Genomic DNA, 12,197 nt, shown 5'->3' with positions numbered 1-12,197 from the left:
TTTCAATCATGATGTTGATGGGTCAATTTCTTTTTCTCCTAAATAACAACGATAATTAATCGTTTTTTCCATCGACCAACATCCAACTGTATTATATATAACCAAGATTAAGAAGATTTAAGGCTAAGTTTTTCATTCTCAGCAAGTTCCATTTATGGTATGGCGTTTATAAAAATTAAGCTCAATTTACTATAAATTAAAAAAAAATAAGAAAATCATAAGGCTAAATTCTGTCATATTAAAATCATTTAAGAGTATTTTTTTTTTAATCTTGTTTGACAAGCAAGAATATTCATACACATGAATTCTTAATTTCATATTAAACACCTCTTATAATAATAACTCAATTTTAAATATTTATAATTTGACCATTTTCATAATAAACATGATTATTTTTTTAATAATTTTTTAATTAATCATATAATATTTTTAATCCAAATATTTCAAACATTTTCTTTGCATTTAAAAAAAACATATTTAAGAAAATATTCCAATAAAATATTTTTATCTGAAAATTAATCTGCTGAAGGATAGAGAGGTATTTAAGGAGGGACAGTGCCACGTGTGGTACTGGGCAATGCAACCACAAACAGTAATACTTAATAATAATTTTATTTATTAATATTAAATGCTTTTATTTAATGTACCTCAGTCTAATCATTCACATAATGCAATATAATACACCGTTAATATTTTTAATTATTCGTTAACCACTGTAGTCTTATCCCATGGTAAAAAAAAGATAGTCGAGCCGAGCCAAGCTAAGCCAAGCGCTTCATATGGAATGGCTCTCTCTCTCTCTCTCTCTCTCTCTCTCTCCAACTACGGGTAAAGGTAGATTATACAGTCCAGAGTAGCAACAAAATCTAAAAACAGGTAGCCAATATACCAATAAATAAACCCTCCCTATAGAAACACTCATGTCTTGCAACTCCTTACTCTCTCTGGCACCCTTTCTTTTCTTTCTTCCATATCTCCCCGCTCGCCCTCTCTCTCTCTCTCTCTCTCTCTCTCTCTCTCTCTCTCTCGCCCTGAATAAGGGGAAAGCAGAGTCCAGGGAAGTTCATGTCCAACCACCGGCTGTGAATCTCTCTCTATCTCTCTCTCTCTCTCACAAGGCTGATTATTGTTGTGTCTTTTAACTCTCTCTGCTCAGAGACTGGGGCGCATTTGTTTTATTTTGTGTTTCTTTGTGAAAGACCCAAAGCAAATAACAGACAATAGCCCATTGTGGAGTTCTTGTAATATAACTTCTCTCTCTTGTTAGAAGCTTTTCTCTCGCAGATCTATTACCCATCCTTTTACTCCTTTTAGTATTGGACCCTTGTGTTTGTTTCATTTGAGTTAGATATGAGTAAAGAAGAGTTCTTGAAGATCCAGGTACCCATTCTCTTTGTTCTTTTCTTAAATTGCTCTGCTTCGTTCTCACCTATTTTTTTTATTGTAATTGTTTAAGCTTATTCATTCTTTTGGGGCAAGCTGGGCATCCACTTTTTGAAATGATTTCTCTCATTAGTCATTGCTCTGGTTTTTTCTTTGGGTTGCTTGTGCATGCAGACTTGTGTATTAAAAGTGAACATACACTGTGATGGCTGTAAGCAGAAAGTGAAGAAAATCTTGCAGAAAATTGATGGTATCTTTACTCAACTCATATTTTTTATTATATACCATTTTTCAAAAACAGATGGACATTAACATTTTTTTTTTTGGTTATATTTTTATTATACGCACATTTGACCTCTGTTTAGTTGATTTTCTTTGTTACTTTGGGCAGGTGTTTTCACCACCAAAATAGATTCAGAACAAGGGAAGGTAACAGTCTCTGGTAATGTAGACCCAGCTGTACTGATAAAGAAGCTTGCGAAGTCGGGCAAACATGCTGAGCTCTGGGGTGCTCAAAAGGCCAACAACAACCAGAACAATTTGGCTAACCAGTTTAAGAACATGCAAGTGGATAATGGCAAAGGTGGTAGCAAAGACCAGAAGGGTAACAACGGCCAAAAGGGTAACAACAACCAGCCCAAAGGTGGTCAGCAAAACCAGCACCAACAGAACCAGCAGCAGCAACTCAACCAACAGATGCAACAGCTGCTGCAACAACAACAAAACATGAAAGCATTCCAAGATCTGAGTAAGCTTCCCCAGTTCAAAGACCTAAAAATGCCTCCTAATAACAACCAGAACCAGAAAGCTGTCAGGTTTGCCCCCCTTGAGGATGAGGACTTGAGTGATGACGACTTTGATGAGTTGGATGGCGAGGATTTTGATGATGAGGATGATTTTGATGACGAGCTGGATGATCCTCGACATGCGCTTAGTAAGATGAAGCCCAATATGCCCAGTGGCAACATGATGATGAATGGTTGGCCACCCCACCTCTTGAATGCTCAAAAGGGTGCTGCAAATGACGGTGGCAACGGTAAGAAGGGGGGAGGCGGCGGTAACGTAAATGGAGCTGTGCCTGTACAAGCAAATATGGGTGGTGGTAAAAAAGGCGGTGGAGGCAGCGGCGGCGGTAATAATAACGGAGGAAATCAGAATCAAGGTGGCAAAAATGGTGGTGGAAAACCACAAGATGGCAAAAACGGTAACAATGGAGGTGGTGGTAATAACAAGAACGGTAACAACGGCAGTACTGGCGGTGCTGGAAATGGTAATAACATGCAAATGAACGGCGGTAAAAAGGGAAATAACGGCGGCGGCGGCGGCGGTGCTGCTGCTATGAGTGATGCTTTTGGCGGTATGGGTGGGCCCCATGGTAATATGGGTCAAATGGGTAACCTGAACATACCCATGGGTCAAATGGGCAATATGCCCATGGGCCAAATGGGAAAAATTCCTGCTGTTCAAGGGCTACCGGCTGCTGCTGCCATGAGCGGCGGAGGCGCAGGCCCTAATGGGTACTTCCAGGGAGCGGGGCCAGATCTTATGCCTGGTAATCCATACCACCACCAGCAGCAGCAGCAGCAACAACAGCACCAGTACATGCAAGCGTTAATGAACCAACAGAGGGCAATGGGTAATGAGAGGTTTCAACCCATGATGTATGCTAGACCCCCACCAGCAGTCAATTACATGCCCCCATATCCATTTTCATACTCGTATCCGCCACCACATCCAGGTCCTGACCCGTATACCAACTTCTTCAGCGATGAGAACACCTCAAGTTGCAATGTGATGTGAAGGTTTTTGTGCATGGAACTGGATGCTGCTGTGGGGTTATTGTGCTTAGCTTGTGGTGGTTCGGTTATAGTTTGATTTTATTTCCTTTTTTTGGATCTTCTCAAGGTCGAGTTTATAGATAATATATAAAAGCTTTTAGGAGTAGAGGTGGGCTCTCTTTTATATATGATCGATGTTTATATGTCGCAAAACAAAAAATAAGATTAGAAATTAAAAAAAAAAAAAAAAAAAAGGAAGGATGGAGCTGCGAGAAAAGCCCATCTCTCTCCCGCCCATTTATCTCCGAAGACCTCTCTTATTTCCATTTTCAGATTTTGCTCATTTGTCAGTTGTGGCTTTGTTTCAAGTTTCTTTCTGCCATTTATATTTAAAATCTCCAATGGGTGCGTTGTGATTAGTGATTACTTCTCAGTGCTCACTACTCACTTCAGGAGAGGCCAAATATGCTTTCCGTGGATCAAAAAGAACAAACCGGAGAACTTGTTGACAAGGACAAGCTAACAACTTTTATCAAATTATAATTTATTTTAGCAAAAGTGTAACGGCGTCGACACTTGCCACGAAATCTGGCAAATCCTGTATAGTCATATCAACCCAAAAGAAGCATCAAAAGAACCAAGACCCCATGATCATGATCTTGTGTTGTATTTGTCCCATGATGATAAGGGAGAGAATGGGGTCATGAAAACTCTATACATCCATCCTTCTAATCACACGCAGTGATAGAATGTGGGTCCCCAATCTAGTGATAAGTACTAGTCTGTCTACGCATATAAAGAAGCAGATCGAAGCGCTGGATACTATCTTGTAATAATATATGATTTTGGTGAAATTAGAAATTATATTTTTATTTTATTTTAATATTAATTTTTATATCTTGTACAAAATAATTAATGTATTCTATAATTACTCATCTTCTACGTATTGGCTTACGCCAACCTGCATTATTTCAGGCCTACGGTTGCACGGGTGGAAGGAGGGGTGTGGTGTCCAGGCTCCAAGCCAAACAATTAATGCACATAGCTCGAGATCCAAAATTTGCTCTGCCTGTTTGGTCATGAGGATAACATCATTCTTGGCTCTTGCTTGGGTTAGCAATTCATATATGGGTTTTGTTGCCATTTTTCGTTCATGCTTGGTGACACGTGGATGGAGTTGTAAGACAACATGGATGGAGCATGTGAAGGATATATCACATGGAGCTGAAGGGGGGGTGCATGGGAATGAGTGATGATGGTTGAAACTTGAAGCTTTGGAAGCTTTTGTGACCCAAAACCAGATGAGCTATGTCCGTTTCGAATTAAAAATCAGAAAGAAAATTAATCTGATCTAATTTTAAAACAAAATTAAATTGAAAAATTTCCAGTGTAAATCACGGATGTATTTGTTTGATTGGGAAGCAATTGTTTGTTAATGGTAAAATTAATAATTAAGAGTAATAAGAATAATGAGAGGTACATCTTTTGAAACAAACTTTAAGCTTAATTTGGGGAGGGAGTTGCTAATCATGATGTACATCACACATGATATTCACTTTTCTATTGGGCCCATCAATTTGACTAATTGGATTGATTACCTGCACTTTCACGTGGGCCCTTCTTTTCCATTTATTGGCTCCTTCCTCCTTCTATACTCTCCATTTATATGTTGTCACCTCTCATAAAAAATAAAATTCTCTCTTCTCCGCTTTTATGTCCTATAAATAATAGACTTACTTATAATTTATTAAAATATGATAAAAATTATATTTTAATATAATTTATTTTTAAAGTTTAAAAATATATATATATAATTTAATTTTTTTTAAATATTATGTATTTTTTAATTTTTTTGTATTAATAAAAAAAATAAAAAGAAAAATTATTTTGTAAATAGTGGAAAAGAGAAGGAATCTAAGAGATTTTCGTTTCAATAATAAAAACTCCAAATTGTTCCCGATGATCGAGAGAAGAGGTAGACCCCACTTTATTTTCGTCGCGTTATCAGAGCGGTACATGACAGTGGGGCGCGCTTGGCATTGGCATCCCAAAAAAGGAACAGACCTCACCGTTTTAAATCATTACGATTTAAGTAAAAAAGATTTTTTTAAAAAATAGAGAGATTTCTCGACTAACGGAGAAACAAACGGCGTGAAACGTGTAAATTAGAATTTAGAAGGAAATAAGAATTAAGAAAAACTCATTATTAAAGGAATGAGAAAAAGGAAAAAGGCTGAAAAAATCGTACCACTACCATCGAAGGAGGAGGAGGAGGAAACAGAATTCATCGAACGGCGGAAACGCATTCTTCCCTGCGCGAGTCGCGACGATTCATTTAAACGAAATATTCTAAAAATAAATTAAAATTTTAATTTAATATTTTTTAAAAATTAATAATTATACAATAATTAAAATTTAATCTCAAATTAATGTAAATCATTTTACGAATTCTTTTTTCATTATTCACTTTTACTTGAGATTAATTTTAATTATTATTATTAATTTTTTTTTATCCTTGTTTACTTGACTAGTAATTTATTACGTTTTTATTATTGTTGTTGTGGAAAGCAAAACTTGGTTGCATGGGTTTTAAGATCATGCAATCCAAGAGATTTGATGTAAACTTAGCCCAAGTGGGAGTTCCACCACCACCCCACCTTCTCAAAAAGCCTGAGTTGAATTAACACTCCCACTTTCAAAATCATAAGCATGCATCATTATCAACAACAGTCAAAAGCACTAAAACAAGCTCAAACCATGGATGTCTCATTATATCATGTTACTATTCAATATTTTTTAAAAAATTTCAACCATTTGATTTGAAACTCTTGAATTATGGGGTTTTTAATTATGGTGGATGTTCCCAAATTAGCAAAACTTCATTATCTTGTCCACCATCTTGGGGTTACGTACATAAGTGGAGCATAGCATAGCATCGAAGAAGAATTAGGGGATGCATGCACGCGCAGCAGTTGAAGTCACTAGCAAGTACTGTAGTGATGGGTGGACTAAGAGTTGAAACTTGAACCCTAAGGTGTTGAATTCTTTCACTTTCTCAAACAAATTAAGATGGTGTTTCATGGGTCAATTATTTCATCAAATAAAATTCATTTCCTGACTTTGCATATAGTGAGTGCATGTCACATTTATTAGGTCCACAATTAATTTATTAAGTATAAAAGGACTAAACTATCCCTTAAATGAAAATTTCTTCATAATTTGATGGCTAATTATTGATTTAATTAAGTTTTTACTTTTATAAAATTGATTTGATATTTCCGCCAACTGCTCATAGTTCCACCGATCACGGACTAGATTGCTTAATTCACTTGTAATTGAAGATGATTGATAATTAGATATTTAATTATAAAAAAAGATTTTAATGATTTCGGATGTTATCAATCATAATCACAGTAAATATGTAAAAAAAAAAAGGTTAATTTAATTCGATATTGAAATAATTATTCATTATTAAATAAAATCAAAATTTATTTCTATGATTTTGATCTATTTTGGATAAAACTAAGTTTTTTTCTTTTTTAAAAAAAAGAAAAATATTAAAAAATTTTAGTTACATCAAAACTTTAATCGAATTAAATGAAAAATTACAAATTTTACCACTCAAACTAGATTTTCTTGAACCAATAAATTAATTGAATTTTTTTTTAAGTTTAATTTATTATAAATTTAAAACACAATATATACTAAAACTTATCATTTTATTTTTTAAATTTAAAATAAATAAATTTTAAATAAATTTTTTTAATTAAAAATATATTAAATTCGTTGGTTGAAAATTAATGTTTTACATTAAATTTTGTTTAATTCCTAAAGAAATTAATGTTTTGGTGGAAAATTTTGTGAAGTTATTTCAATTATTTGAAGATGAAACTATTTGGATGAAAGATATTCTCTAAAATCTTGCTGGGTTGTTGTTGATAAAATGAAATTTTCTCTCTCTAAAAAAAAAAAAAAAACATTTTACTTGGGTTATTGTTTGGCATATGAACCAAAAGTGGAGAGTTAGATAGAAAGCATTATCCCACTTCCCTTGTTGAGCTGCATAAAATCAGGGTCATTGAATAGAAATTAGATGTTGACTATCAGAGGCTGCTTTTTTGACTTTTTTTTTTTCCTTTGATACTTGACATTTTAGTGCACGTCTTCTTCATTCCTTATATATTTGCGCGCGCATAGAAGCAGTTGGGTCTTGTCCTTGGTTTGCTTTTAAGTGTTTTGATCATGGAAGGAAGGCCTCGAGTGGGCACTCCCACTCCCTTTTACACTGTAACAGCTACAATGTTTAACTCATCCAAACACCAACATTATTGTGCAATGCATCTCTCTTCTTCAAAGAGAATTCCAACTTAATTCATGGGTAGGTCTATTTTTCGTTTAATTAATAGAATTTGGTATTTTATCATTATAACTATTAATCATGTCATTCCGTTAACGGTAATTTTTTTTTTATAAAGACTGGAGAAATAGAAATTCGAACCTAATATTTATCAAATGAATAATATATATTAGATATTTGAATACTCTAGACTAAGCAATGATAAGATTGGTTAAAAGGGTAATACTTGATTTTACTAAAATTTTATGTGTAATCCATGCTTCAAAATTTTGCGCATTGCCAATACGTTTACCTCTTTCTAGTTTCTATAAACATTCCCACTGCATTCCTTCTTTTTCCTTAAAAATATATAATGAATTGTCTTACAAAGTTACTTTGCTTAGCTACCTATATATGATGAGACATAAGCCTTACAATTCAAAAGGCAGGTACATAAAGCTTGTTTTGAGTTGTCTTATAAGTTTATTAAATTCCAACAAGAAATAAGAAGACGCTGCAAATTGGAAAAGAGCAATTTTATTACTATTTTATTTCTTAATTTTATCATTATTTTAACACCTTCATTCTTTTATTTTAAAAAATAAATTAAAACGTTCTTAAAATTAATAATTATGCCTATAAATTAAAATGGTATCTTTATATATTTGCCACACATTTAATCATTAGTAATGGATAAAAAAATTCAAAATATCAACATTATTTATACACTCCCTTTTTTCATAGCCTTCTTATTCGTCTATCATTTTATTTTTTAAAAAATTATTAAATATATCTGTTACACTGAAAAATAGTATATCAGCTACAAAATAAATTTACCTTAAATTGTAAATTTAAGAGTGTGAGACCCTTCTTTTTTTATGAATGATGGTGTACATGTACTAAAAGCATCGTATAATTTGCCCTCATTCCAAATTCCTCAATCCCTTGCCTCCTCCCCCTTTTGCTGCAACACGCTCACATTCGGTATTTGACTCCTCCCCCTCCTCTATTGTCATCACTGGTCATCCCCACGTCCACCAATTAGGGTGACTACACCTCCATTGAATCTATTGAATTGATTTTTGGACAACTGCAGCTATAAGTGAGAGATTACAGCTTTCGAGTTTTGTTGGGTTGATGTTCTTATACTGCTTCTTTACCTTTTGAAATTAAAAGTCAAATCATTTTTACGCTTGGAATGGAATATGCATTTTTGTTTTTGGTTTTGCCATTGAGAAAATCTCAATATATCCTATTCTCTCATAGACACTAATTTTGATTATTTATTTTTAATCAATTTTGGATTTTTTTGATTGGATGAATTGGAGTCTATCAATGTTAGAGACAGACTGATGAAAAAAGAGGGAAAGAGACAAAAATGAGAAGACAAATACGAGCAAGAAAGATGGAAAATAAGAGATAGAAATTGAGAGAGAGAGAGTGGGACACAGAAACATGAGAGGGAGAGAGAGACATAAATACGAAAAAAAAAAGAGTGATATGAAATTGTTAATAATGATAAAATTTATTAAAAAGAAAATATAATATTTTATTAAAAAGGAAATATAATATAATATAATATTTTATGATACAAACAAAATCATAATTTTATTAAAAAGAAAATATAATTTAAAAATGTTTTAATATATTATTTAAAATAAAAAATGAAAATATTAATCAAAATAAAATTCAGATACAAAGTAATAATTTATTCAATTTTAAACTATTGATTTTATGACTTTATTTTGTTTGTATTTGTTTTTTAAATAATTTTTTTTTTCAGAGATATGCAAGTATATAAGTTCACGTGGCTTTGGATTTAGAAAAATGATTATATTACTTAGATAGAGAAAACCTGCTAAGTCACTTGAACAAGAACAGAATAAATCATGACTTTGATCTACTTTTCCTCTACTGCAAATTTCACAACTGAAGAAAAAGCACTTATTGGTGTTATATCACTTTTTAAGATTTCACATTTGACAAAAGCAACTAATCCGGATATTGTTGTTTTGATCTTTTTCCTCTTTCTCATGCCAGGTCAAATTCTTCGATTCTACTCCATTATCATGTCCTCTTTTTAATATTAAAAAATGGCTCTTTCTTCTTGGATTAATTGAATTTTCTTGATTTAATTATATTAATAAAATTGCTGTTTTTCCAAAAAAATAAGAATAAAAAGCCATGTTAAATGGGATTTTCTAAAAAAATTGAAGGTAGGATTATTATTAAAGTTTAGATACATTATTAAGTGGAGTGTCAGTGGCACACAGTGTGTGAAAGACAGAATTGGTAAAGGTTTGGGTGGGTAGGGCGCCAGGCTACGAAGCTGCATAGTGGAAAGAGGTTGAACATATGATGTGGGTCGACAATGGAGATGGTGGAACACTAATCTATTGAAATGCCTGAAAATGAGATGGGACTAGTCCTTATAATATTGATTAAAACAACTAGCCAGTACTAGTGCCTTCAGTGGCAATATCAATATGCATCCATCCTTGTTGGGTAGCGCTTGAATTTCTCTATGATGCCACCAATTACCGTCATTTTTATACTATCCAAACCACATCTTCTGTGTGTTTTCTTTTAGTATAATAACACCAACCCACTTGCGATAACTGTGTCTAGCGATTGCTCATAATAATATATTATAGATGAAGATCGAAGACATGCATCTTTTAATTAGTTTCTTCTTGCACTGAAATTATTAGTGCTGCAATCTCTCCTGCTTTTTTCAAATCTAAAGAATTAATTAGAAACCTACTTTCCACCCCAATCCAAGCATAATTGGGTAACATGGAATTGGAATTTGTATATTAGCTAATATCAATCAAACCCTAAACAATTAATGTTCTCAATAAAGAACCGATAAGTTTGGCCCTTTTCCACCAACTTGAATATGATATTTTCTTTATGTTCGTTTCTTGTTCTGAAAAGAATATGAATTCTAATTTATAAAACCTTTCAGTTAATTAAACTTTTAATATTATAATATTAATAAATGGAAAGAAGAGTAAATAGGTGGCTGGCAGCAGCCTTGGCTGGCAATGGCATTCACTTATTGAGTAAAGGAGTAGTTCAAATACCTAAAATATGTAGATGTCGGCTGATGAACCTTTACCCTGTGTTACACTCTATCAAAACGTTTATGTCGTTCTTGAGTTTTTGTTAGTGGTTTCACTGATTCCTTGTGTTAAAGGTTGTCCGGGTGGAGGAGAAACCAAAAAACATGAAAATTAAGAGTGGCCCATCTCATCTTTGATGATAAAAGCTGCAATTGGTTCTGGAAATTGGTGCAGAAACGGCAGCCACCATTACTGACTCATTCAGCATCCTGCTCCCACTTTACTAACTATACCTAGTACGTATTAGATATGCAGATTTTGATGCTCACAAGAATTAATTTATCACTCGCTGCAGTTAATATGGAATTACCAAAAGTCAAACTGAGGAACTCTACGTTCAAAGCACAGGGATCAAGGAATATTTAGAGTAGTAATGTCACATGGGAGCCATGTTGGGCAGTGCCTAATATTGGTGTGCAAGCACCCAATCCAAGGACTCTTTCACATATGTTTTGAAGAGCTGAGCAAGGAGAAGGAGAGAGGAGGCCTAACTCTCAACTCCGTTGGATTTCGCTCACCAATCACCACCGGTTGACAATATATTAATAATTAATAAATCCAAATTCCTATGTGTTAGGACAATGGGCATCTGTTTTCTTAATTTTCCTAGGAGTACTAGGCTCCCTGTCTACGCATGTGTTGCACTGCTACTGTCTCTTTCATGCGACAGTATAATTTCCTACTGTATCAATTTTATTAACCTATCCTTATCTACCCTACAGTTTCACTATATAAATGTAAATGCTCTCTCTCTCATATGCTTCGCATTTACTTTAACTAATAGGTTTTAATTCACCATTAGTCGAGATTTATTTCCTTAATTGGCTTAGCTTTCGACTAATGTGGCAAGGCTCCCATGTCAAATGGATGTCCCAAAAAAAAAATTCTGTATATCTTTGTATACAGATTTTGTGCACCAGTCAAGTCCTTTACCATATACAAACACATGAGTGTGAAGGGATATACATCATGGACAAGAGGCAATGATTTCTAGGAAAGATCGGTGGACAATTTGGTATAATAATGATGATACGGATCCGCCAAAGCAATAGACACCATGATACGTGAATCGAAAATTGAAAATCTTTAATCAAGTTCGTAATTATGTCTTCCATTACATATTTCGAAACGACAAAACAACATTTTCATCACGGTAAAGAATTAAAGATGGTAATTAAGGCCTTGGTTAATGTTTTGAACAATGCATGTGTCGTGTTCATCTTTCTTGCGTACTTGATTATGCATTCTTCGTCTCTCTCACACATCCTGAACAGTGTTCAGTTGTGGATTTTGCCTTTGGGGTTAAAGCCAAGAGGCTTGCTTCTGACCCAACTCCATGCCAGAATGCCAGCTAACCCATGCCTCATGCAATTAAAGAGGTGGGAGAGGGGGACTGTTGGCCTGCCGGCTGGTGCCTTACCTGTTCCAGATTTTGGGGCTTAAAGCCCACTTTCTTGCTTGGCGGTTTACTAGTATTCATTTGGTCCTTAGAATTAAAGGCTTCTCATCCTTTTCTTATGGTAAAAAATATTCCAAGTAGCTTTTTTTTGAAGGACCGACACTTTCCTTAAATTC

At 33.9% G+C, this 12,197-nt stretch overlaps 1 protein-coding gene across 1 annotated transcript; it reads left to right on the top strand.

Moving 5' to 3' along the window:
* The first annotated feature begins 883 nt into the window (after nucleotides 1–883).
* Nucleotides 884–3,327, top strand: LOC110670914 (heavy metal-associated isoprenylated plant protein 32). Its single transcript, XM_021833223.2, has 3 exons — nucleotides 884–1,380; nucleotides 1,558–1,633; nucleotides 1,775–3,327. Exons 1-3 carry the CDS (start codon nucleotides 1,351–1,353, stop codon nucleotides 3,181–3,183), a joined length of 1,515 nt encoding a protein of 504 aa, XP_021688915.2. The 5' UTR covers nucleotides 884–1,350; the 3' UTR covers nucleotides 3,184–3,327.
* The last annotated feature ends 8,870 nt before the right edge of the window (nucleotides 3,328–12,197 follow it).

This window comes from Hevea brasiliensis, chromosome 15, assembly GCF_030052815.1.
Source record: "Hevea brasiliensis isolate MT/VB/25A 57/8 chromosome 15, ASM3005281v1, whole genome shotgun sequence".
Classification (NCBI taxonomy): domain Eukaryota; kingdom Viridiplantae; phylum Streptophyta; class Magnoliopsida; order Malpighiales; family Euphorbiaceae; genus Hevea; species Hevea brasiliensis.
This window is presented reverse-complemented; position numbering and strand designations above follow the sequence as displayed.